The 27,950-nt window shown below is 46.9% G+C and overlaps 1 protein-coding gene across 2 annotated transcripts in view; it reads left to right on the top strand.

The window, feature by feature from the left end:
• The first annotated feature begins 1,402 nt into the window (after positions 1-1,402).
• Positions 1,403-27,950, top strand: part of NOTCH2 (notch receptor 2) — a 140,733-nt gene continuing 114,185 nt past the window's right edge. For both annotated transcript variants that reach the window (XM_084756815.1, XM_084756816.1), the window contains exon 1: positions 1,403-1,730. In XM_084756815.1, coding sequence (XP_084612941.1) covers positions 1,658-1,730 — 73 coding nt within the window. In that variant the 5' untranslated portion in view covers positions 1,403-1,657. The remainder of the gene's footprint in view (positions 1,731-27,950) is intronic.

The raw sequence follows: 27,950 nt of genomic DNA on the forward strand, positions 1-27,950 counted from the left end.
TGTATGTATGTATGTATGTATATATGTATGTATATATGTATGTATGTATGTGGTGTATTGTATGTGTGTGGTATATGGGGTGTGTATGTGTGTGTGTATGTCAGAGGACATCATGTATCTGGCTCTATCACCTTAGTCCCTTGGGAAGGTGTGTGTGTGGGTGTCTCTCTTACTAAACCTGGAACTAGCCTACCAGCCAGTAAGACCCAGAGATTCCTTTAACTCTACCCCCTATAGCTGTTCAGGCATAGGCATAGCCAAGCCTGGCTTTTAACGTGAGTGTTGGGGATTTGAACTCAGTTCTTCTTGTTTGCACAGGAAACACCTGTGCACCCTTATCCCCTAAAGCACTTGTTAAAATGCAGTTTTAATGTTCCACCCATGCTAAGTGGTATTATGCATTCAAGTTCACCATCTACTATATGACAGAAGCTGGTGTTGGAGGCCATGGTCCTTGGCCACAAAGCCTTCCCAGTGTCCTTAAGACAGGAATAGAAACAGTCCTGTGTGGCTCATGCAATTCAGTGTGATTGTTAATTTTATCTATTCTATAAACCATTTATACCCAGAGCAGATCACACTCTCTACTCACTCGCTTTGAAATTAACCACTTTTAGACTAATGGCCTTTTTCTGTCTTTTAAGAATCATGTACACAAACACTCATAAGAAATGTTTAGTGTTGTTTGAAAAAATTATATGTAAATGGTACTCTTAGGAGTCTCCCTCTGCAGTTTGTGTTTTCAGCATCAATTTGGTTTTTAAGGTTGACGTATATGAAGATGGCATTTTCAATTATTGTATTGCACTTCACTTATAATTATGCGTTATTCATCTAGTCTCCAAGGGTTACTCTCAACGCGAAGCTATTAATGGGTTACAAAGAGTATTCCTGGCAAGCTCCTGCTCTCCCGATACCTGTCCCTTGGAAGCCTCCCCTAAATTCTCCTAACCCCTAGGGTAGATGATTCCAGTGTCCCAAGCACCTTGCTTCACGGAATTCACCAAATGAACTAAAGATGGATGGATGAATGAACGAACAAACGCATGTCCAAAGCATCTCAAGGAATGTCCTCTTCAGTGGACTTTGGCGCCTTTGCCCCCTGTCCTCCTTTGACAGCCCCGCTTCTGCTCTCCCTCATTACTGTAACCAGCCAAGGGGTGTGTTGGTGTTTGGGGCATGAGGTCTGCCTCTCCCTACAAGGATTCCAGCAACCCCCAGCGTTTGATGTTGGGTGTTTCAACCGCCCCTTCTCTGAGATCAGCCGGGCGGGCCGGGCGCTGCTCTCTCAGATCCCTCCGCGCGCAGCCGGCCGGCGCTTCTTTCTGCGGGAAACCCCTGGGCGCGCGGCAGCGGCGGCAGCGGCGGCGACGGGGGCGGAGCCCGGAGGGGGGGGGGAGGTGGGAGGAGGCCGAGGCGGAAGGACACGCGAGCCGCCAGCCGCGCGGCGCAGCCAGAAACTTTCAGCCAAACTTCGGGCGGCGGCCTGGCTGCGCGGAGTGGAGGGGCGGCACAGCGGGAGCTCCGGGACTTGGCGAGCCGCGGGGGCAGGGAAGCGCACGCGAGAGAGAGAGAGAGAGAGAGAGAGAGCGAGAGAGCGGGGCTCCTGGTTGGAACCCGCTTCCCATGCGGATCTGCGCTGGCGGCGGCCTCGGAGATGCCCGCTCTGCGTCCCGCCGCGCTGCGGGCGCTGCTGTGGCTCTGGCTGTGCGGCGCGGCCCCCGCGCACGGTGAGTACCGGGCACCCGCGAGACCATCCCTCTGCCTCTGCGCTCCGGGGGTTGCCTCTTCTGAGCTGCCCGGGTCGGGCCTGGAGTCTTGGCGTAGCATAGAGTCTCCGGTTCCGCGTTTGCGGGGGTCCCGGGCGAGCAGCTCGCGGGCCGAAGTGCAAGTGTGGCCCGGAGGGCGGTTGGGGCTTGCTGGAGCGCCCCGCTTTTGACACCCTGATCGGTCCGTCCGTCCTGAGGAGGAGTTGGGCGTGGGGCTCAGGTCCCGGAGAGGTGGAGGCAGCAGTGGGGGAACTGGTGTGGCAGCGTGCTGAGCCACATGATTGAAAATCTCAACTGCTGTTATTCTTTCCGAGGCGCGGAGCTCTGCTGCGGTTCCAGTGTGCGTCCAGCCCCAGGAATGTGGTGTGACGATCCCCAACTCCTCCAACCTGGCAGCAGCTTGTTACTCTTTTGGCACCGTTGGGGGTGGGGCAGGGGCAGGCTAGGAAAAGTGGAGACGTTGCTTGATCCAAAGTGCTTGCTTAGAAGGGCTCGTTATAGTTGAATATTCCGTACAGCCTCGATATCACAGTGGGAGCCAGGAAAGGAAATCGAATCATACTTTACCCACCCCACCCACGTCTTTAGCTTTTACGTTTCTTTGGAATGTTGTATGGAAAGAACTTGGGCTTTGGAGCCCAGCTTTGTAATCCCGGATTCAAATCTTCTGTATTAACGCACCAATAAAATGGGGGTGAAATTACCCAGCTAATAGGATTAATTAGAAGAATGTATATTAAACCAGGAGCGCTTAAAAGATGCTCAGAAAAGTCCTTTCAGGGTAGGGGCACCGTGTTAGCCTGTATTTCCATTGGGAGTGTATCTTGTACATGTTTGTTGAACTGGAAGGGGCCCCCTTTGCTCAAGAAGAGTTAAATTACCCCCGCCCCCAAAACCAAAACCTAGTACATTTTTTTTTTCTTCAGAGAAAGGATGAGTTTCAGAAAAATACAGTCTTTGTTCATTGAAACAGGCAGCTGACATGCCAATCGCAGATGCTCTGAGGAGGGCTTGATTATTTATCACCTGCAAACAGTGCTGGGTTGTTCAGCACTAGCCAGAAACTTTTTGGGAAGTTCAAGTGTCTTATATTGAGGTTGTGTGAGGTTGAACGGTTTCCAAAACTTTGGACTAAAACTCAGCGACGGCATTTTTGTCTTGCCCTTTTTCTTTGAGTGAAGCTGTCAGCCCTAAGTGTAGAGTTAGGTGTGTAATTAGTGTGATTTTCTTTCTTCTTCTGAGGATTATAATATTTGGTCCGCCATGACTTGTTTTATTTAGTAAATAACTTTAGTCTTCATGATCTGTGTCTCTTCCCTCATGAAATAGGATTAAAAAGCTAACTTTTTATTTTTTTTTAGTATTGCAGGTCTAATAAATAGGGCTGTAAAGTGATTTGCAAACTTAAGTGCTAACACTGATGACAGAAATGGGATGACGCTGCTACCTGAGTTTTCCTTCCTTGTTGAGCCCCAGTGCATTGAACTGATGTCCCCTTCTTCTGTTCATGTGTGCCATTGCTATCACTGCGGGGGGGGGGGGGTGGGGGGGAGGGTGTGTGTGTGTCAAACTGAGGGTTAGTCCAGTTGGCTCAAATAATAGGATTTAGGTATTTGGGGTTTTGGACAGGTGTTCCTTAGATGCAAAACTATTGTCATAAAAGAGATTAAAGAGCAAATCTTAAGTCTTCCCAGAGCCTAGCAGGGTATCTTCCTAATCTACTGTGATGTGTTTGGCCAAGGCACCAATTATAACCCTCCCTAACTTTTGAGTGTTCTCATGTTTGGCTTCTGGCCAGTTGTTAATTTAAACATCGCTGGTTCCTAAGGCAAGGAGCTGTCAACCCATCTGTCTGGCTGGCTGGACAGTGCTCTCCAACCACCCTTACTTCTGGTTTTCTTTTTGCTCTGCAGTGGGAGTGACTCCCTGGCTTTACTGTTACCTAGACACTTTCTTAGTTGACTCCTTACTGAGAGAGTAAGGTTTTTTTCTTTCGGTTGGAGATGAAATTTACCCGATACCTATTTCCCATTTTTCTTTCTTGGAGGGAGGGGCGAGCAATTGGTTACAGGAGCTCTTGGTCTGTGACATTTAAACAATATTTAGCGGTATTTGGTTGATGTCTCTTTGCTGCATCCTCCCTGGGTTTGTGTTACTCAGAGAAGCAACCTCGGCTCACCTGGGTTGTCCCTGATTTTAGGTCATAGGACACAGAATGTCTGAACGCAGTGGGATATGCTTGGATGCTTGAGAGAAACCTGACAATACATTTTAAAAATATCATACCCACAGAAATTTTATTTTGCCCACCAAATTTGCATTGATCTGGTTCCCACTCTCTGCCATTCCTGGCGACCCTCCGACCGAGCTGTGGCAGAGCCACTGGAGGGTTCTCTCTCTCAGTACCCTGGCATTCCCACACAGTAGGCCCGAGAACCTGTAATTAAAAAGAAAGGCTTATAAATGATTCTGACACAGTGACCTGGTGGGGCAGTCACAGTATCTGCCTTCAAGAGGTGTATGAGATCACCTCTTTTAGACTTTGATGATTTCCACATTGAACCTAGCTTTAACCAGTGATTAACCCTTCTGACTCTCAAGGAATTCAGAAATCGCTAACACAAAAGCTGTAGACTATAATTTGTTCCTTCTTGGCCACAAGTGCCTGTTTTAAAAGTCTTTATGTGTTTGAGTGACATCACACACTGTCCCCCCTCTCTGTCACAATTTCTTCTTCAAAAATACACACATATAATTTTTGGATTTTTTAAAATAGATTTTTTCCCAGAATTGTGTGTGTGTGTGTGTGTGTGTGTGTGTGTGTGTGTGTGTATGTATGTATGCCCATATGCATGTATCTGTGCATGTATATATATATATATATATATATATATATATATATATATATATATATATATAATTAAAACCCTCTAAGGCATGATTTGAACGGGAATGTAGTCTTATGCTTACAGTCCGTATGTAATTGTTTCCTTTCTTAATAACTCTTTCTGGATGTCTCAGATTGATCTGTTCTCTGTCCTGCTCTTGATGGGTTTTCCTGCTCCTGCCTTCCCTTTCTTTCCAAATGACTTGAAACCAAAACCTTTCTCTGTCCTGCACTTTCCCTCTGCATCAGTCCAGTGTACATGTAGTATTTTGGACAGGCCACTAAGCCGGGAGCCAGAAGACCAGAAGTCACCTCCGGGCCTGTTATTAATTGATTTGGTGACCTTGCAGGGGAGCCTATGTTTTGGTAGTCTGGTTTCTCATGGACTTTGTCACTGATCACAGGGCCGGTGACAGTTGTGACTAGAATTTCCTTCTTCAAGGCCTCAGGTCTAGGGCCTTGTTCACCGTCCATACTGCCTCCGTCTCATGCACAAGGACTTATGTGCACAGAAACATGGCCCGGAGTGCTTGCTGTTAGTGTGTGCGGAGAGCAGGAGTTGTGCCTTTGCATTTATGTGTGTGTCCTTCTAATGCTTCCCTCCACCCTGCTGCCCGGCACGATGCCTTGGCGTCGCAGTGGCATCCTGTAAAGACTTGCTTACTTGAACAAGTGACTCTCAGGGCCTTTTTAATCGTAGACCACCATGGTCCTCTTGTGTGGCTTTAAATGACGTGTGCAAAAGTCTTCGGTTACCTTGCATCTGGGGAAAAGCCAACATTTTTCCTTTCCCAGATGTTTTATTTAACCTGCCATTTTAACTGTGTGTGGCGTTCTCTCTCTTCTCTCTCTCTCTCTCTCTCTCTTTTCCTCCCATCACTTCTGCTGTTGAAAAGGTCTTTTTGAGTTTGAGTTTGGAATCTCATGGGGCAGTGGAGGGGTGGTACCCTTTCTTACCTCATCTTCTCCTGCTCCCCATATTGCAGCCACAGGGCAGCTCGCACTGCAGTTTTATTCAGATTTATGTTAACAGAGGAGTCATTCATTTGGGGGACAGCTTGGGATCATTTTTGGAGTAGTATATTTTTCTTTGGAGTTAGGTTTGTTTTTGATATTTTTGAGCATTTTCATCTTAAACTTGTTGTTGCCACTCTGTACCAGACTAATAGCACTGTATTTTGGTAGTATGTCTGTTTTTCTGGCATGTCACTACCAAATTGAACCAACCACCAACAAAATACCCCTTCCTCCCACACGAAGGCTAAGACGTGATGAATAAATGAGACAGCCACCTGTGCCTGCTCTCTGACACAGATCCTTCTCCCTGAGAGAGGTGCTCTGCCACACACTACCCTTTTCTGTTCTACAGTCCTAGCGCGTGTGCCCAGTGTGCAGAGCCACCTGGGCTGAAGGTTGTGGTTGAGCGCCTGTGGCTTGGTTGGCTTCTCTGGGGCTTTTTGTGGGAGAGCAGCAGGTGGGTCAGGTGTCTCCACACCTTCTCCTTAAAGACAGAGCATCAGTTGAAAGCTCAGCGTGTCAGCAGACTTATGTTACCTGGTGCCTTTGGGGTGAGACAGGGCTAGTTTTGAACTCTTGGTTCCTGCCTCCCCCTGCCCCAGCAACTTCTGGAGTGTTGGCCTACAGCATACACCATCACATTGCACCTGGCTTTGTGCTAACCCCCACCCCTTTTTACTTAAGGGGCGGGTCAAGTCTCCCTCCTTGTTGATTGCACTTGTGTTTATCCCATGCTAGAGCTGATCTCTTTTGACCTCCTGGCAAAGAGCAGTCAAGATGGGGGGCAGCTGTTCTTTGACTCCTCTCATTCTTAAGTGCAGCATGGTGCTCTCCTCTTGTGGCTTCCACTCCTTGGCGGCATCTCTGGGTTTTTGTCCCTCAGAGTCCCGAGCTTTGTGTGGGTGACAGAGGTCTAAAAAGGGTGGCCGTGTACCCTTTCCTGAGGTGACAGGGAAGCACTGATGCTCTTCTGTCTGGGACGGCTGTTCAGGTGAACTGCCTTAGCGCTGTGTGCTCATACTTTCCTTCCCAGATAGGTCCATCGGGGAGGAAAGAGTTTGTCCAGCACTTTCCCTGGATCCTCTTAGGAAAAGAACACATGATTGTCCCGGGCAGTCTGACTCAGTGGGTCTGGAGTTGTGTCTGAGAATTCGTTTGTTCTAGCAGTTGTCAAATTAGGGGCTGGAGTACCTGGTGGGCAAGCAAGAGGACCCGAGTTTGGACCAAAGCTGTGGTGGGTGGGGGTGGGAGGAGGCAGAGACAGGAGGATCATGGGAGTTTTATCAGCCAGTCAGTCCAGCTGAAGTAGTGAACTCTAGGTTTAGTGAGAGATCCTTCAAAAAGTGAGGTAGATGGGGCTGAAGAGACAGGTCAGAGGTCATGACTGCTTGCTGCTCTTCTAGAGGACACGAGTCAGGTTCCTAGTGCCTGTGCCAGGTGCCTCAGAACTGCCTGTAACTCCAGTTCCAGGGGGATCCGACGCCCATTTCTGGTTTCCATGGGCACATACACACACATGACGTACACACACACACACACACACACACACACACACACACCACACACAAATACGGTTGTACCTTCTGCAGTGATAGCTTGAAAAGGAGGATGCCACTCTGCTATCCCCATAAGGCTAATAAAGTTGACTATTGCATGCTTTAGGACTGATGTGTGTATAATGCACGTCTTTGGAGGCGGTCTCCCTCCCTCCCTCGGTGTCACACAGATCCCGGAATGCACAGACTTTTACCCCTTGTGATTGAGCACTTCCTTGGAGGATATCTGTCTTGTTAACCTGTGAATGCGTAGCTGGTGGCAGCAGTTTCCCTTGAGCGCATCAGCATAAAGAGCGAAAAAGACAGCTCATTCCAGGCCTCCTGTTTTTGTTTTTGTTTTTTTGAGAGAGGGTCTTATTCTTTAGCCCATATTGGCCTGGATCTCACTGTGTATTCCAGGCCGGCCTTGAACTTATAGCTTCCCAGGTGCTGGGGTTAGAGAGAGGAGCAAGCCGTCACTGTGGTGGCGCCACACGTTGGGGAGGGTTGGAATATTCTGACACATGGAGGGAAAAGGACACTCATGGGAGTGTTGAAGGCCCGTGACCAGAACATTCTGCAGGATCCATGGCACTTCCTATTACTGCCTTTGATGGGAAGAAGGAAGTGGCTTTTTAGGAGCAGTCTCGCGTCCTGGGCCTGTGGTAGGTCAGGCTGCACAGTGTTCCTTGGCGGTGGCAGGTTTGCTGTCATCCTTCCCCCTTTCCCATTTGAAGGTCTTACTACCTATATGGCGGCTAATATTATGGCCTGCAAAACAAGAGTGAAACTGAGCAAGGGGAGTTGTGAGAGCTGGAGTGAGCAAATCAGTGCTGGTATTCTTTTTTTTTTTTTTTTTTAAATTTTATTGTTGTGTTTGGCCAACGTATTCAAAGAACTCGGAGTTACTGCTCAGTTGCCAACAGCTGTAGAAGGGAACTGACTTGAAGTCCAGAAACTGCCCTGGGAACTCGGGGGCCAGGACACTGCAAGAGGGACCCAGGTTGGCTGGAAGAGCACAGGCGCCAGCTCAACCATGGAATTGGCCTGCAGTTCAGGGGAACCAAGGACTTGGAGCCCTCCGATGGCATGGGCTCTAAGATTGGTGCCCTGTTAGGGGCTTAGGCGTGTCAGCGGGCTTCATTTGTGTTTCCCTTGGCATCTTGCAGCAAGCAGTGCAGGGGAATTTAGTCTTCAGGTGTGTGGGAATGGTACCCAGAGTGGAAGTTAGGATCCCGGCCCAGCACTGATACCATCGCTGAGATGAGACGGCTGGGGACATGATGAGCAGCACAAAGGCCATCTAGCTGTTTATCTGCACTCACTGAAAGCAGCTTCCTGCAGTCTGGGTGACTAAGAGCAGTGGGGTTCCAGGGGAGGACACTTCAGCGCTACTAACTAGAGAACAGTGGCCCCAGCTCCCCCCACTTGGGGGCAGGGGTTTCTTTGCTATTCGGCACAGTCTGCTATTTTCTTTTCTCTGTTGTAACATAGGGGGGAAAAAGACTTAACTTGGGAAGAAGACAAAGACCCCCTTGTCTGGCAGGGAGTGTGAATATAAAATTGGCACACGTTGTGGTGGCTATTAGTGGGTTTGTGGTGAGAGAGCGCCGTGTCCTCAGCCCTGTGTGACCAGCTTGCGACAGGACACAGTAGGGTGGAGGCTGTCTACCTTGGAAGACCCAGTTCTCAGCGGCTGTGGCTGAAAGGGCTTCTCGGCACAGGCATGGGGAGTGTGTGGTGTGGACACACCCAGAGTCCCTGCTGCAGGTGGCATTGATTACTCACACTGACAGAGCCCTCATCCTGTTTTACTTGCCCTAGCAAAACCCCGTTCTGCCAGCTCCTCACTCATGCGGTACTAGGAGCGTTTAAAAAGGTCTTGGTGATTGCGGGGGTGGCCATTTCACTGTTCTTTGGCCCTGTGGAACTATAGGCCAGTGCCCATGGCTGAGCGGGTGTCTTCCAGCCGGGTGCGGAGGGCCTGGGTCCATCTTCCAGTGGACTGAAGCCTAGGGAAGGTTCTGGTCTTCAAGTCAGCTCCTTCTATAGGTTGCTGGCAACTGAGTGGTAACTCTGGCTTCTTTGACTATATCGGACAAACATCATGCCAGGATGGAGTCATTGCCACACAAAGACAGGTTGGGTGTGTGGTGTTGCAGAACCTGTTTCTGGGGTAAGAGTAACTCTCCCACTCATAGACACGTTTATTCATATGAAGAAAGTATGTGTGTGTTTTGTGAGGTAAGGAAAACATGATGAGAATATTTTGATTGGAGTCAGATATTGTCTCCTTAATAATATGTCTTCACTTAACAAATAGCACCCCTTTAAATACAACTTTGCTTGCCAGGTAAGGTGTTGAACACACAGCTGTGGCTGTATTCTAAGTATACGGCCCTTTGCCTCTGCAGGTGTATGTCTAAATTGTGTGTTTTGCTGCCTTTCATTTTGTGTTCCCCTCCCCTCCCTTACCTCCCTCCCCTTCCTCTCTGTGAGAAGATTCTGGATAGTGTTTAGGTCACAAGCATTCCCAGTCATCTTTCTAGCCTCAGAAAGCTTGTCTGTTGGCAGACTCCCTCAGTGTCCCAGGAAGAGTAATGACATGCCGACTACTCAGGTGGTGGGTTCCCTCCTACAGGAGGAAAGTGCTGAGCTGCCGGGAGCCTTGTGGCTCCTCTGCTCTCAGACCCATTTGTGTGGAAAATCGCAAGTCTCGCTGAGGTTTGAGGACATGCTATCTTGCTTGTTCATTTTTATATTTGTTTTTCTTTGCAGTGAACATGGCGGCTGTTTATTCCCTGCCTCTTCTTTAATTGGGACACATTAAAGATATTTACTTTCTTGCAACATTTAAGACAGGTCCAAATCTTTATGAGGATTTAAAGGAAAAAGCCCATATGGTGTGCCTAAAGCCATGTTTTGTTATTATGCTACCATTTAAAGCCAGCAAGGGCTGAGCAGGGTGGTGCTTACCTAATTCTAACATGCTGGAGGCTGAGGCAGGAGGATTGCTGTAAGGACAGTGCAACCAAGGCAGCATAGGAAGACACCCTATCCTCCCAAAGTAAAGCAAGTAAGCACTTACAGTTCTTACCACATACTTCCTAACCTTTAAGGAAAATGGTTGTAACTAAAAACAAACATTGTAACAGTTTCGCTCAGGTAGGTTTACATAGCAACAAAATTATTCCTTATGTTTACACATAATTAACTCATATTTATACTGTGTTGATTTTCCCTGGCACCTTTACAAGATTTTGTGTGTGTATGTGATTTTAAAAGTCGTTACATTTAGAACTCTCTAGGTTTGGGAGCAATCAGAAAAATACCATCACACCACTGTAACTGTTTTGGTATTCTGGTATGTACTTTGTTATGTCTTTTCTTTTTCTTCTACTCTTCTATAATTAAGATTTTAAAAGCTATTGTACACTTAAAAGCTACTATACTATACATTTTAAAAGTTCTATACATTCACCACACAAACAATTTTCTGTTGAAAGTGTTTTCGTAAGTCTGAGTCCACTGATGAAATAATACTCTAAAGAGTAGGCTCCTGTGTTCTGACCTCTCTCCTTTGGCTACAGATTTGGTTGGCTCTATCCTCTCCCCTCGCATGCATGGACAAGAATCATCTGCACACAGGAAGAAGCTTTGTTGTTTGAGATTCCAGCAATGTCTATATCTCAGAGAGTATCTAAAAAGTGAAAGAAAACTACCATCTCTAATAAGCACATCATCTCTAAGCCAAACTTGTGGTTGACATTTTGATGATTTACAGTACTTTGCCCATTTTGAGTGTCTATTAGAAAAGTTTAATTGGAATTTTAACACACATAGTTTTTTTTTTAAATTTAAGTAATTAATTCAGATTGCATCTTAATTGTTATCCCCTCACTTGTATCTTCTTGTTCCCCCCTCCCTTCCTCTTTCACCCTATTCCCCTCCCCTAGGTCTGTGACAGAAGGGGACCTCCTCCCTCACCATATGACCACAGCCTATCAGATCTCATCCTGGTAGCCTGCTTACCCTTCTTCTGAGTGCCACCAGGCCTCCCCACCAAGGGGAAGTGGTCAAATAGAGGGCTTCAGAGTTCATGTCAGAGTCAGTCTCCACTCTCCACACAACTGTGGAGAATGTGCTATCCATTGGCTAGATCTGAATAAGTCTTCTAGATTTACCACATGCATTGTCCTTGGTTGGTACAGTATTTTGAGCAGACCTCCCTGGGTCCAGATCCACCAGCCTTGATGGTTTTCTTGTAGGTTTCTAGGACCCTCTGGATCTTTCTATATCTTTATTCTCCCATACCTCTCACACCTGGAGTCCCACTAAGAAGTCCCAGTATCTATCCCAATCTCCTGCTAAGTGAAGACTTTCAGGGGGCATCCCTGTTGGCCTAGTGTCCAATTATAAGTGAGTCTATACCATGTGTATCATCTCCTGTACCACTAAAAATAGTACGGACATTTCCTCCATGTATGTAAGTAGCCTTTAAGAATATGGCTTCCAGCTGGCCGTGGTGTCACACACCTTTAATCCCAGCACTTGGGAGGTAAGAGGCAGGCAGATCACACTGTGAGTTTGAGGACAGCCTGGTCTACAAAGTGAGTCCAGAACAGCCAAGGCTACATAGAGAAACCCTGTCTTGGAAAAAAAAAATAACAACAAACAAAACAAAACAGAAAACCCAAACAACAACGACAACAAAACCAGGTTACTGTATTACTCTCCGTAGTTTGATGCTGTCATTCGTGCTTTAGCAGAGCATGCGGCTGTGGTGCTCCCAGCTGTTGCCAGCACTAGGTCTCATTTAATAATTCTTAACTACCTGGCAGATGGTAAGTCCTACCTCATCTCCTGTTGCCTTTCCCATTAGAGCAGTGCAGCTGAAAAACAAAATCTAATAAGCATTTATAATGCCTTTTCTTCCTTTCTGTTTGTTCGTTTACTCAACTGTCTTTTACTCATGAATGTTTTCCATCACCTGAACTGAAAAAGCTCTCTCAGCATTAAGGATGATGGTCCTTTATCTGCTTTAGAAATGTGACAGGATGCCTGGCAGGTTACAGTACAAAGGGCTGGGGGTATGGTGTGGTGGAGCACATGCCTAGCATGCCTAGCACCAAGGCCAGCCGGCCAAACCAACCTTCCTCCCGCTCACTGTATCTGTCCCTCCCTCCCTCGGTGCAACACAAAGACCCAAATACGCAAAACAAAAGGTGTACACAGTACCAAATTTGGTATACATAATTTTCCTTTGATAGGTTAATTGTTTTTCATCTTTAAATTCTAAAGGGCTTGGTCAACCTTTTATATTTTTGTTTTTTGAGACAAGAGTCTTCGTGTGTAGCCCTGGTTGGCCTAGAACTCAGAGGTACGCCTTGACTTTGCTGCGATTAAAGATGTGTGCAGTCATGCCTGACCTTGGCAATTATTTTTGGCAATTTTTAAGATACATTTTTGGTGGTGTTGTTTAGTTCTGATTTTTGAGACAGAGTCTCGTTCAGCCCTGGCTAGCTTTGAATTCACTACAAAGTGGAGGCTGGCTTTGAACTCTGGATCCTTTCACCTCCATCTCCCTAGAGGTGGCATTACTACCATTCCTTGGCTTGGCGCTTTAAGTTCGGATCTTACTTTATTATATAACAGCATTTTGTTAGTTGTATGCGCCCAGAGAACATACATTTACTCCAATGCCAGGTTTTTAAAAAGACCTTGGAGGCAAATGGTATGTTACTCCACTACTGTCCTGTCTTTCTGACTATCTAAATATTTGGAGCATATGACACTCTGATAGGTGTCTCGTCTGCCACTCACTGCTAATGCTGACACTTTGACCTAACTGGTAAGCCTGGACAGTGGTCAGGGCAGTCAGTTCAGGCAGACAACAGGATGACTAAGATTCCCTTCCCTCTACCCTCACCAAATTGATTAGTTGTGGGATAGAATGGGCTGAAGGAACCTGTTGTTTTGGCACCCTGTGGACACCACCTGTTTCCTCCATTTCTCCTTCCAGCCTCCCGCTGCTGCCCCGGTGCAGAGCTGTGTGCACAGCGGGTAAGTGATCACTTGTAGTTGCCGAAGAATGTTGCAATAAAGAAGGGTAGATTGCTTTTTGCAAGCTTGCATGTTCTTAAGACACCCCACTGCTTTGGACATGGAGTGCTCCGGCTGAACGGCTCTGTGCTGAAGCCTTGCTGGTCTCAAGTGTCTGGCGCAGAGTAATTTCAGGCTGTATGAATGCTTAAGTATCACTGGAATTTACTGCGCTGGCTGTTTGCCCTCAATTACCATATTTAGCATGAGGAGACCTGGGGAATGAGGACATTTCTGACCAACCAAAGACGGAAACTCTCTGAAGGACTACAACTTTTTTTCTTTTTCTTTCTTATTCCGCTGAGGGCCCCCCCTTCTCCCCCCCTTTTAATGAGGTAGTTAGGAGAATGCCAGCCAGGCTGGGACTCTAATTTGTGACAACTGGTCTTTGTTTTTGTGCTCTTACCACATAATTAATTTATGGACGGGCAAAGAGATTTGATAGTGAAATTCGTTCTCACCCTGAAGTCCAGTCTGTTTTGGGAGGAAGTGGAGAATTCTGATGCCTCGTTCCTCGGCCACTGCTCAGCCAGTAGGTGGGGCTGGGCCTTGCCGAGGCTGTTCGGTACGTGTTCCCACCTTTCTCCTTTAAGATGTGTTCGGTTTCGGGCTCTGGCCTGGCCTGGATTTATTTTGGCCTACCCTTTGCCTCCGCCCTGTGTTTGGAGCCACCCTGCTGTGGCTTAACAGTACTCTGCCTCAGTTTTTCCATTTAAAACCTGAACTAGTAGTGGAATGGCCAGCAAATACAATTAACATAAACATTATTTTTATAAAGTCAAACAACCTCCAACATCAATACAGCCCTGGGTAGTTCAAAGAAAGGCTCACAGCAGGTGTTTCTTTAATCCCCACAAAACCTTGGTGAGGCAGAGCCTCCAAGGACTCAGGTGGCTTTCTGTTGTTCATTCCTAGCTCAGGGCAGGCACTTAAACTCACATCTTGATTGTTATTTTAATGTTAGGGTTTTGTTTTGTTTTCCTAAAAAAAAAAAAAGTCTGTTGGGCTTTCACTGTGTAGGCATCCTCCCTATAGGCCTGTGTGTGTTTCCTCATTGTCTTTTAGGGTAGACAGTCTTTAACTGCATTGTAGGTTAAGGAGTTTGGATCCCAGAATGCTGGTGAGAGTCAGTCAGGGAGGCATCAGGTTTCATTTCGAGCCCCTCCAGGACCTCTGTAGCTACTCTACTTTATAGCTTCCCTGGAAGAGAGAGGGAGGGACAGGGAAGCTGAGGCTCAAGGTATTGCAATTAGTAATTGAATTAGTTTAGATTCAGAAATAGCTCTGATCCCAATATTCTTTCATGTATAAAGACATTGCACACATATTTTATGAGATGAGTAACTAAACATCAAGTCACAGGATAATTTTTTTTTGAAGAGCCAACCTTTTAGGAACCCTTTGTGTCTTCTGGTCAGTGGATGGATGTCAGCTGACAGGTGCAGCTGTGGCCCTGGCCTCCTCTCTGCTGCCTCCACCACACCACCTAACCACAACAGGCAAATCCAGTTCAGGGAGACTGGCAGGAGTTCCCATTAGACCAATGTGGGTCTCAGCTCTGAGGTCTCTGATCGGCTGCTCTCAGAAGCACGCAGAGCCTGGCTCTCCTTGGGACATTCCTATGTGTGTAGGACCTTTGCGAGGAATTGTCGGCTTTGTGGGAAGACGGTGGAGACACTGACACATGTGGCTCCCAGCTTCCCTCCCAGCTCTTGTCTTTTGGTAGGTTTCCCAAGTTCTTTGTGCCTTCATTTTGCTGTCCGTGCAATGAGGATAGTGGCCGTGTGTGATTTGGGGTTTGTTGTGAATGTTAAATAAGCCTGAGTCACAGGGCAGTGTCTGGAACAAAGTGAGTGTGGTAAGGGCTTGGCAGTGGTGTTCCTTTAGGGCACAGCATGGGCCGCCCATTCATTGCCTCGGAGTGAGTGGGTATCCATCTCCTGTGATCTGAGTGGGAGTGAGTGACTGCAAGTCCCCGGTGAAGAACAGGGACTTCTTCGGTGTCACAGGTCAGGGCTGTTCTGTGGCTTCTTCTGACTTGGGAAGTGTCGAAGAGCATCACGTTCAAGCCTCTTCCCGCTATGGGGTATAATTCCAGCTTGGAGAAAGTGTGTATATTGCCGTTCAGTACCACAGTGAGGAATACCATTATAGCTAGGATACTCAATTCATTATCTCTGTTAGACATTATAAAATAGTACAAGTATCCCACATCCCTCACTCTAACCTCAGAGGCTATAGGAAGTTTAGAAATCTCGGGCTGGGAGTTACCCTCCTACTCCACACCTAGATTTAGGGATGGGGAAACCGAAGCCTATAGAAACAGAGTGGCTGCCGAAGGGACCGGAGCCAGGCGAGGGCCAGGGCCAGAAATCATGCTCCTGATATTTGGTCACATGGTCCTCTTTGTTTTTGTTTTTCCTCAGTGCTTGTTCCTCAGAGGTGTGTCAGTGTGTTGGCTCTCTGGGTTTTGAGGTGTGAGGGTTTATTTCAGAGCCTACAGCAGTGAAGGAGTAGGAGGGTTTGGGGGGGCAGAGGTGTAGCCATCTTGAGGCTGTCTCTGAAGTAGAGAACACTTATCCGGGGGACTCCTGCTTGTTCCTTTAGACTTCCTTGTCATGACGAGGGTAACCCGGTGGGCCTGGTATGACTGATGATTCCAAGCTGGAGCAGCCGGGACTCGGAAGCTGCTGTCTCAGATGTGCTTTAACGTTTGCTTCCCATGGCAGCTTGCTTATCTCGAGTCTTGGCAGCCTTGGACAAATGGTTGTCAGTTTGTTTGTTTTGTTTTGTTTTGTTTTAAGAAAAAAAAATTCCAGATTCTACTTTGCAGATTTTGTAAGCCACCTTCTACCTACCACTCCCTTCTGCTCCCTCTATAATTATTTTTAAGACTTTGTTTTTCCATCGTGGGAGTATGAAAGGCTTCCTTTTACCATCTGGGATATTTATAATTACTGCTAAGTAAGTCGACAGAAAATGTTAAGTGTGTTCGTGATAACTCAGATATCAAACTTAAAATACTTAAAATATGTCTCCTATAATTAGGATCTTTCTGAAAAGGCAGTTGAAGCTGATTTTTGAGAAAACTGTACTAAAGGGAGGGACGCATATGGGGACACTGTGGAGAAGCTGCAGTGCCTTCAGGAAAGCTGATCCAAGACATGGCTCCTTGTTAATAAAGTAAACCAAACAGAGAGAAACTCATGGAGTGTATGTGACTTCAGTCGCTTCCATGTTCTGAGAGTTTATGAGGTGACAGATGCCTGGGAAGACAGTATTCACTTCTTTCGGTCCTTGGAGTAAGCATTATGACTCTCGGTCACAGAAAGGCCAAGGAATGGCCATGCATGTCACCCTCCCAGCCAGTGGCTCAGAGCTGCGACTGAGCCTGACTAACCTGACTGGAAAGCCAACTCCCAACTCTAGGGCGGTCTGGTGGAATCCTGTAGGCTGGCGGATGACCTAGCTATGTACTTAATAATGTGTATGCTGAATTGACACTTCATTCTTCATGGCAGTATTTTAGCTCTTAATGAATGCTGCATAATATTATGGGAATTACTAATAGTTAACTACCCACTTGCATTTGGGAGAATTCTAAGTCCTTCTAAATCTTTTCCTAACTAGGAAGGATATATTTATATTGCTAGTCGTGACCAAAAAGTTGCTGTTATTTCTTTACCCCTTCCAAAGAAATTCTTCATTAGAAAGAATATATATAGCGCTTTTTTTTTGTAATAAGAAGTTAAGAAAGATTGAAAATGGCAGTCTATTGGTGTCCAGAAATGTTTTCTGCCAGGCTTTTTGTTGTTGCTGTTACAAATAGCTTTCTCTGGACTGTGCAGTTTGTAGTCTTACTGTGTCCTTCAAAAAGAGATGTGTAAAATGATTAGAATGCTTTAGTCTCTCAACAATCAACACAGCCTGCTACTAAAACTAGCCAGTTCCAGCCTGCCCTGACCAGAGTTAGTTAAAGCTGCCCAGTTCCAGCCTGCCCTGACCAGAGTTAGTTAAAGCTGCCCAGTTCCAACCTGCCCTGACTAGAGTTAGTTTAAAGCTGCCCAGTTTCAGCCTGCCCTGACCAGAGTTAGTTAAAGCTGCCCAGTTTCAACCTGCCCTGACTAGAGTTAAAGCTACCTAGTTTCAACCTGCCCTGACTAGAAACTGGAATTGTGTATGGCATTCTACACTTGTCACTTGAGGACAAAAATGAAGATGACTTGCCTTTCCCTTATGACTGTCTCCTCTGGCACTGGAGAGCGGTGGTCATCTGTACTAATGATTATGAGAAGGTCGTTTGATACCAGAAGGGGAACCCACATTATCCTTTCTGCTTTGCAGTGCAGGCCTTGTCCTGGGCATGCAAACAAGTGAGTCTTCACATACACCTGCCTCTCTTCCAAGGCTTTTATGGAGCTCACCACCAGTTGAGCAGTCGGGGGAGTGTGGTGGGGAGTGGAGGGATGAGGACACCGAGCACCCACCAGCGTAACTTTTAGATGCCCTTTCTGGAGCACGTGGTTGTCTCTGTGGCTTCACTGGTAGGTTTTGGAACTTTGATTGACTTGGCCAGGGAAGCCTTTTTGGCCTCAGTTTCCTCACTTGTGTAATGGGAACAACAGGAATAAGTAGAGTACTTACAAAGACTAGAGACATTTGATTATGCCTGCGCGACTTTGGGTGAAAATTAGGTCCCCAAAGACGGGGTCCCTGAACTTTAAATGTCATTAGTCTCGTGGTAATTCCACTGGGGATTTTTCTGCCCTGAACCTGTTTGTTTCAGTGGCTCCTGTTAAGCTCTGTTCCACTTCCAAGGCCAGATTACAGATTACCCAAAGTGCAGGCTGAAAGCATTACTGTTTGGTCCTCTTGCTCGGAGGCCCATTTCTAGCTGTTTTGTTCATAGTTTGCAGCCTCTCTTGTGCCTCTCACCTCAGAAGCCATTGAGTCATAGAAAAATACAGTTCAGGATTTCAAAGCAAAGCTGCGGAACTCTTCCAGTGCAAAGCTACCTACCTGGTCGGGTTATTTCTGTCGTCAACTCTCAAGTCCATGGCCGTCAGGTTTTAGGTGCTAGAAGCTGTTTTTGTTTCTCAGCACTGGAGGCCTTGTCAACAGGCATATAAAGCAGCTCCACTCAAGATTGTGCCAGAGAAGGCTGGGGGTGTGGTGGGCCTCGGAGCCTGCTCTGAGTCTCATTCCTGAGTGTAGTTGAGGCAGCAGTGGAGCAGTGGAGATGTTGCCTTCAGAAGTGCTTGACGCCGTTGCCCGATGCTGTGCACTTTCTGTGCCATGTGGGCCGGGGGAGGGGTTTTCCTAATTGAAATCATGTCGCCATTTGTTGCTTCTGCCCTAAAATGGCTGAGGACTCTTTTTGTCTCATAGAACTTTAGACTGGAAATTTTATTCTGGTGAAACACTGATATTAAATACTGTTTCCCAGTTTGTACTCAACCCCTATCCTATTTGAGCCTGAAATCAACTCTGCCGAGGAAGGAAGGCTAATTATACTAGTTTTATAGATGAGAACCATGCACATCAAGTAGCTTCAGGGAATTCTTTAAATGGTGGTTAGTATGTGACAAAGCCAGGCCTGGAACACAGGTTCTTACATGCTCCATAGCTCATCTCTGTACACCGCAGCTCGGCGTCCATAGTGTCGCTCAATCTGGGTTCTGTTCCCATGGCGTCGAAGGCTTACCTTTTGTTTCATTGTCTCTGATGGTTAGACTTCACGGATTCCTTCCCCAGAATGCTCTGTTAGTCTTCCCCAAAGCTCGACTGTCCAAGTGTTTTTCTATCCCACCTAAGGAGAACGTGGACCCAGGTGAAGCTGGCAGGAAGTGTCCCTGACACGTGGGGACCGTATGGCTGCTCACCCTTTCCTACTTGTCCATCACACATTGTCTCTTTCCATATGGCCAGCGCAACTTCCTTATGGTTCCCATAGGTTAACCTAGCCGTGGTCACTCCCCCCAGCAGTTCCAGCTCTCAGTAAGCTGAGGCAGGATGATTGCCGTCAGTTCAAGGTTCGCCAGGACTGTAAAGTGAGTTCCAAGTCAACCTGGGCTACAGAGTGAGCCCCTGTCTCAGAATCCCAAAATAAAGGTCATTGAGCTGTCTCAGTAGATAAAGATGCTTGCTGCCAAGCTTGGCAGCCTGAAATGATTTCATCTCTGGAACCCACATGGTAGAAGGGAAGAATTAATTTCTGAAAATTGCTCTTTGACCTCTACATGTGTGCTGTGTGCATGCATTGATTGCATCATGGGTACACACACACACACACACACACACACACACACACACACACACACTCACGCACCCTCCACCCTCCTCTGCAAAAGTTACCTAATACACAGTGGAGCCACTCCTTATTGTGATTTAAGCCTTAGCTGGCAGTGTTTCTTTCCTTAATCATTATAACATTAAATTTAAATAGAATACATGTTGCGTATGCAATTGGGTGTGTCCAAATTGCACTGTCACTTATGCAAGTACACTTCACGTTTCTTTTTTTCATCAAAACGAGGAACTAGAGCATGTTTTGTTAATGGTAATTGTACATATATAGCCACAAGGAAGTGTGAGTTTAGGTTCTGTGGGAGTGCTAAGTGATAGAGTTCAGGAGAGAAAATGCGTGGCAGCTAAAATGTTAGCTACTAGATATTCAGGGAGGAGGAAACCTGCACATGGGTACAGTGCTTCCAGGTGCGCGGGTCAGGCCTGAGGTTATGGTGCTACAAAAGCCCTTGCCTGCATCCATGGTGTGTACACTTTTTGTTCAAGGAAACCCTCTTAAAGTCTCCTAGTTGTCACCCGTATGAAGGAGGAGCTACTTAAAAGCGCGACACATTAGCACTCATAAAATGCCAAGGGAACCATCACTTCGACTCCTGCAGCTGGTCCAGCTCCACATCTGTGCTTGGCCTGTGGTCACTGAGCGCTCTGTTGGTGCTGCTGTCACCCAGCTGCGCCAGGCTTGTGCTGCACTCTGCTCTCTAGGAAGAAGGCGACAGCTGAGTCCCTGTGGGAATCCTTAGAGCTCTGATAGCCATTGCTCCTGGGGCAAAGAAGGCTCTGCAGAGTCTGTATAACGTTTTCATAGGAAACTGGGGGACTCTAGATGGGGTTGCACACAGACCTAGAACTTGGGAGGCAGAGGCAGGAAATTGTGAGTTCAAGGCCACCTAGGCCATGTAGCAGGATTTAAGAGGGAGAGAAGGGGGGGATGGGGGAGTAGATTAGCTTTGTTACATTCCACACAAGGGTGAAGTTTACATATGAAAATCTGAATATCTGAATTAAGAAATTAGGCATCCCTAGTAGGAGTGTGTGTGTGTGTGTGTGTGTGTGTGTGTGTGTGTGTGTGTGAATAGACTTGGAACTGCTCCCCCCACCCCCACCCCAAAAGCTGTTTATCTCTGTGCCTCTTCTCAGTTGGCAGAGACTACTATCCAGAGTGAGGCTTGGGCCTCCTGAAAGATAGATTTAGGGAAGTTGTAGCTCACTTAATAACCATCTGTGGAGTGACATAGATTGACACACCCGATTACACAAGTTCAGACTCTGAGAACCAGTGCTATGCAACCATCTCATCCGCATCTGCTGGTCACTGTCAACAGCGATAATGGCTCAGCTATTTCTTCAGGGCCACACCAAAATACAGTGTAGCTTTCTCAGAGGTGAAGTCAGCCCTGAGGAAAACAGCCTTTCCCACCCCCTTCTCCTCAAACTTCTCTTTAAACATTCTCTTTTGAGAGCTTTTGAAAGAGTTCATTTGGTTTCTTGGCGTGTGCACACACAATGCACACACACACATAACACACACACACATGCACACGCATGCACAATGCACACACGCGCACACACACATGCACACTTGGTACACACACACACACACACACACACACTCTTGCAGTTCCTTCCCAGCACAATGGGAAGGGTAGGGTATTGTATAGGCCATTTTCTAAAACTCTTGTTTCTTTGTCATCTGTGAGCCTCCGGTGGCACTGTGCTGCTTTTCTGTGTGAGGGTATTCAGTCTTTCTAGTTTATGGTTTTGTCACAGCTGCTATCAAGTCACCTGTGGGCACTTTCCTAATGGGATGCATCTGGGTTGCCCTGAGTAGGAGGGAGGGAATCAGTTCACAGGGACAGTCTGCATGTGAGAGCAAGCCTGTGTTGCTTTGTCAACACTTGCAGCAGCTTTGGTACCTTCCCTGGAGCCCAGGCCATGTGTTTGCAGACACTGCAACAGGGACCTGTGAGGTGTCAGGCCAACTTGCTCTCCAGGTACCTGGGTGAGCTGGGGACGACAGAGCCAGGTCTCTGTTGTTCCTCTTTATGGAGCTGGCTTGTTACTTTATTGGCAGAAGTGTGGAAAGTTTGTTAGAGTCAGTTCTGTGGTGGGAAGAGCTTGTCCTGCTCCGTCTTCATGAGAGCCCTCACGCGGCCTGTGTGGTTCTCGCGCTGCGGCCTTTCTCCATGGCTTCCTGGGAGAGGAGGCTCAGTGTAGTGTGTGTTCTCTGACTTATCAGCACATTGTCAACTGTGGCTTTGGGGTTTTAACATTTGGGTGCCGTACTTTGGAATATGCTTCTTTGTACAACACAGATGCTTGATGAGGTCTCATTGTTTTGACAAATGGTCAAACATAAGGGGGCCTTGCCATTATAGCTGGGCCTCAGGGTGTTATGCCGGCAGTGGCTGTGGGCTTGTTTCCTGCTGAGAACGACTGTAGATTTGAGGAAGCGCCCTGAATACAGTTTCCAGGAGTCCAGGTCAGGGCAGTGTGAACCTAGGGTCTGTGTTAGATTAAAAAACTGACTTAACAAATGTATTTAGTTCCCCCGCCCCAACCTCAGGTGTTTCTTCCTATGCTGAGTAATGGGGCAGGTGGCTCATGCCTTCTTGGCCAACCCATTTCATTCAGGCATGCACTCACGAAACTTCAAAGTCATTCAACACATATCCCAGTGCCCATCAGGTGCCGGGCACCGTTACAATTGCTGGGGAGTTTTGAAGAAAATGTTAAAACCCTTTCATGGGTGGGTCTGCAGTGAGCCAGGCTAGCACTGCCTTGCGCCTGCTGGTTAGTGATGTGGGCAGGTAAGCCTGCTCCTTCCTCCCTCTGCTGTGGAATCTCCGCGATTCTGACCGGTGCCCTTAGCAGTCGTCCACACAGGTCTGCTGAGTGTGTGTACTCTCTGCTAGATGCACGGTGTGGCTGATGGTGCGTTTAATCCATAGAGAAACCTCAGTGTTTTAATCAGACTTCAACAGATGATGAGCTTTGAAAAGGTTGTAACCTGGGGCTAGAGAGACGGCTTAGCAGTGAAGAGCACTGGTGACTTCCTGTGGATCTGAGTTCAAGTTTCAACACCCGTATGGAAGCTCATAACCGACTGTAACGCCAGTTCTAGGGGACCTGACACTCTTCTTCTGGCCTCCTGGGCATTGCTTGCCTGTGGCACAAAGGTATGCATACAAGCTAAACAGTAATATGCATAAAATAGGTTTTTTGTGTTTTTTTTTAAGGAAAGAAAACAAAAAGTGATCAACTTACCCAAGAGTATATGGCTAGTTACTGGCCATGGTATTCTTGACTGTGGCGTCACATTCTCTTCTCTCAGGTTCAGCCCAGTGTTTTTAACCTAAGGGTTGCGTGCTCCTATTGTGTGTGGAGCCAGTTTGGTAGGAATAAAACGGCCCATTGCAGGAAAAGAGTGGAATAAGTAGACAGCATCACAGCAAGAGTAAGTGTCGTTTGGGGTGTGTACACGTGTATGTGCGTGTAAAGTGTATGTCAGCAAGCTACACCTTTGTTAGCTATGGATTCACGGGCTATGAGGATTGGCTTCAACGGACTATGAGATTTAGGCCATAGAAAAATTAACTTGTTACGAGCATGAAAATAGTGACCACAGGACACCCAGTCACTACTTCCTTCACCAAGCTGCTTCCTTAACAGTGCTGGGAATGCCTGGGAACGGCGGCTTATCTTCCATGTGATGGGAAAAATGTTGTGGAAGCCTTAGGATGTTGACAGAGCCTGAAAAGGGAAGTTGGCCCTCAACCTGCTCTGAGTAGGTGAAAATACGGCCACGGAGCCCCGCTGTTTGCAGATAAAGACAGAACATTTCTCCAGGGAATTCTGGCGTGCATGATGGAACGAACGTGATAGCATTAGTGAACAGCACAGGCTGTACATAATGTTTCTGTGTTAACTCATATAATTGCTAATTATTTTGGCAGTGCGGCCATAGCTGTTGTGGGTGAGATGGGCGGCCTACCAGCCAGTTCATGTGTCTGATGCCTTCCTCACTCCTTCTTTTGTCTCTGCTGAGTTCAGAGCCATTTTCCTCATAGCCTGGCTTACCGGCGTGCACTGTCTCATTTGTCCTCTGCGCACTATATGTCGTGTCATTAGCTGGGTGGTATGTGTTCCTGCCACTTCCCTCTTAGGTTACTTGTTGCTGATCTGGATCAGGAGCAGGGCTGTATTCTGCTGGCTGGACTGGTTCTCCATTCAGAGGCTGCCCCAAGTTCTGTAGACAGAATCACTCATAGGCCGTCCAGAAGTGATGAGGACCCTGATTTCTTGGGAATCCTTCTCACCTTCTGTCAGGTGCTCTGTAGTATCTCGCAGTCTATGGATGCTGAAAGATGCATGACCTCACTGGGGAGGGGGACAGGGAGCAGTGTAGGGTGCTGCTGTACAGCTAGGACACTGTAGAGTGACGCGTGCTATGGCGTGAAGTGAGGAAGGAGGCGAACATAAAACTAAGAGGAAAACTAAGAGATCTGTAAGAACAAAGCAAAGCCTCGGAAATTGGTGACAGCCAAGCATAGAGCCCATGTCATCATCCTTTTTTTTTTTTAATCCATTAACATTGTGACCAGAGTGATTTCAACAGAACCGCAGAGTATGAATGAATGTCAGCCTTCCAGGTGCCTCTCACCTCGGCCCCTGCCTGTGGGAGTGAGCGCGGCTGAGATCTCCAGCTTGTTTCTGCACGCTCCTGGCCTGTGGTGTACTCTGAAGGCCTGCTGGGTGGAGTGTGTGTGGGGGGGGGTAAGGCAGGTACCTTCAAACTTGGAAACAGTTTGCCCCAAGAAAAACAAGGTTTTGAGCATTGGCTTCTCTTAAGTAAATATGTATTTATAAATCACAGGAGTGGACAGCTGTAGCCTGCGGTCTCCCCTCCCGCTCCTCTACACTCTTAGTAAAGCTTAACCATGCGTTCTTCGACTGCTCTAACGTTTCCTGCAGCACCCAGTGGAGGGTCTTACACCTCCCCCACTTCGAGGATGCACAGTTCTCATTTTGCAGACCACTGATCCAGAATGTAAATGGAAGAGTTCAGTGCCAAAGCTGTTGGCGCTCTCGTTAAACAGATTATCTTCTGCTCCCAGTGCCTCTGCAAAGCAGCCCTTGTGAATCAGCGTTGGAGTTAAAGGGCTGCGTTGCTCGAGTGGAAACGATGAGGATAGAATGCGTTCTGGTTTTGATTTTGGAAAAGGAGAACTAGGAGCTCTCGCTGCAGTGGGCTGGGTGGGTGCTTGGAGGCTAGGTCCTCCCTTCTCATCATCTAGAATTAGAGCTTGATAAATGTTTATAGAGGAAAAGAAATCTGCCTACTTGAGAGTAGGCGAGAAGTGACAGGGTAATAAAATGGGGGATGCACCATCTGTAACTGAAGGCTCCCAGCAGGAGCTGTGGACCTCGTGGGCCTTTTCGCAGGACCAGAGTTGAGCAAACAGGAGAAAAATCGACAGAGGGCTGCTTCTCAGTGTGGAAGGTCAGCACTGCGGGGGTCAGCTGAGGCAACAGACACTGATCAGGGCAACAGGAGATTACTTGGGTTCTTGGAAGAATTTCCATTTTTGTGATAAAACAGGAATAATACTGGTTGCCATTTAAGGTAGAAGCAGACAGACTCAGGGTATGCAGACTTTCGGTTGTGGACATGCCACTGTCTTGGAGTTGGAGCTGTTTTGCTTATTAATGGCACTGGAAGAACGAGTTAAACCGAGTGTCCTGCCGAGGGTGAGTCAGCACTGTCGCTCTAGCCTAGGACAGTACATTGAGTGAGGTATCCCCAGTCCTGTGGTTTTCCTCCAGCTGAGTAAAGACAGCTGTTGGTCAGACATGGGGCTTGGATGCTCAATCAGACGCTGCCTGTTTGCTTTTCTTCCTGATCTCAGCCCCCTCCTCTTTTGTGTCTGATGTTTTTTAAAAGTTTTGATTTCCCTCAGATATTTGTCATTGGATTTCTTGAATTTAGTAGAACACTTAAAGAGTGTTTCCTCGTCGTTGTTTTGTTTTTTAAATGAAGGTACTATACTTTAACGTTTCCTTTTAATTCATCTACCAATCTGAACCCTGGGTTGCTACATGGTGTGTCATACCCTGAAAAATGCCGTAAAGGGCTGGAGAGATGGTTAGTTGGTCATGAGCTCTTACAGAGGACCAGAACTTCAGGTCTAAGCAGCTACATCTGGCTCCCATAACTTCCTGGAACTCCAGCTCCAGGGGATCGATGCCATTTTCTGGCTTCTGTGGGTACCAGTACTCATGTGTCCAAAGCTACATCCAGACACAAACACACAAGAAAAAATATCTTTAAAAAGTCCCACTAAGAAAGCAGAAAAGTAATCTGTTTTTAACATCTCTTTATCAATTTTTTTTCATTAAAGAAACTTTCTGTGTACCAGTGTTTTGCCTGCATGTGTATCTGTGTACCATGTATATGCAGTGTAGTACCCACAGAGGCCAAAAGGTGGCGTCAGATCTCCTCGAACTGGAGTAACAGAGGGTTGTGAGCTGCCGTCTGGGTGCTGGAATTTGAACCTGTGTCTTCTAGAAGAACAACCAGTGCTCTGAACTACCAAGCCATCTCCCTAGCCCCTTTTTATTATTTAGTAAAGTTTTAAAAACCATTTTTTTTTTATGTGTACATGTGTTTTGCTTGCATGTGTGTTTGTGCACCACATGCATGGTGTGTCTTTAGAGGCCCCAAAAGGGGGTCATGGGAATTACAGAAGGTTGTGAGCCACCATGTGGGTACTGGGAATCAAATTTGGGTCCTCTGCAGAGCAGCCAGCAGTCTTAACTGCTGAGAGATCTCCTCAGCCCCTATTTTGTACAGTTTTTAAATAGCATGCACATGAAACAAGGTGACAGTTTTGGGACAGTGTACCAAAATGTGGTAATGGACTTTATACTTTGTTTGGAAGACAAGAGTCTGGGCGTGTGGGCTTTGTGGAAAGAATGAGCTAAGGTTCCTTGGGCCTGTGTCAGGGTGGTGTATGTCTGGCTTTGAGAAGGTAGCATCGTCTCTTCTGTCTTTGTCGATTCCTTTAGTTGGACAGAAGCTGAGCAGATGAAGAAAATACCCGGCCCCCTATGGCATTTTTGGTTTACCACATGAGTCATTACCCGCCCTCTCTAGTAGCAGGCCATGCTTTTCCTGTTGAGTGGCTCAGTTTTCATTAGCTTTGTGTGCAGATGTGTTTCTTATTTTGGAGGTATTTATATCTTAACTGTTTGCATTACAGATTCTTTGGTCCATTGATGGGGGCTGCTTACCGTTAATAGACTTTGATCCATTGATGGAGGCTGTTTTACCATTAACAGACAGGCTCCCCATTTGGAAGAGTAAACTCTGGGCGGCCATTCCTGAAGTCCCAGTGCTGACTGCTGCATGCTATCATCTTTGATGCAGTTCTGCTCCTGAGAAGATGTGGTGTCTAGCTGTATTATTATTATTATTATTATTATTATTATTATTATTATTATTATTATTATTATTATTATTATTATTATATCCCTTCTTAGGAAGTACCAACAATTTCGGCCTCTCTCCTGCTCCTTTCAGCCCCCAAAGTAACTTGTTCTGTTTTGTTTAGTTTGCCAGGGTGGATGTGCTTCCCAAAGCGGGGTTCTCTTGTTGGGGGAGAGGTGGGTGACGGTCAAGAATGTGTGCCACTTCTTGGGTGAAGGGTGGGTCTAGAACACAACCCTGGCCGCCTCCTGTTGTAGGTACTCAGTCCTACTCCCATGAGCATGTGATCTTCACCATAAATGCCTTTCATCTGCATGGCTAATGTGTGCCTGGCTGTCTATTTGATGAGACTGTTGTAGCCACAGATGTACATTATGCAAGTGTGCAGGGCTCTCTCTGTTCTTTTCTTTTGTACCTAATGCAGGATCAGTAGATTAAAAAACAAAACAAAACACCTCCCCGCCCCCAAAACCCTGCATTCTAGCCCTGGCTTGGAGTCTTCATCTGTATGGCTATAGGCAAGTCCCTTATATCTTAAGTTGTTTCCTCTTTTGAAAAATGGTGTTAATGTCAATTTTCACACCTTAAAGAGTTGTAGGGATTAAAAATCAAGGCCTGTGAGGGGACTTTATTATAGCACTGTCTTGGGACAGTTGGTCCTGTGTGTTATCAGCCATCTCACATGGAGAGTCATTACCAACTCTCTGGTTTACCTCTTGGCCACCAAATATTTATAGACCTGAGTGGAGGGGCGGAGGTGGAGGTCCTCGAGAGTCCCTGTCCCCGAGGAGCAGCTGGGCTGTCAGTCTTACATATGTCCTGTAAGTGTTGTCTGTGGCCTGTGTTGC

This window comes from Acomys minous, assembly GCF_964271855.1.
Source record: "Acomys minous genome assembly, chromosome: 14".
Classification (NCBI taxonomy): Eukaryota; Metazoa; Chordata; class Mammalia; order Rodentia; family Muridae; genus Acomys; species Acomys minous.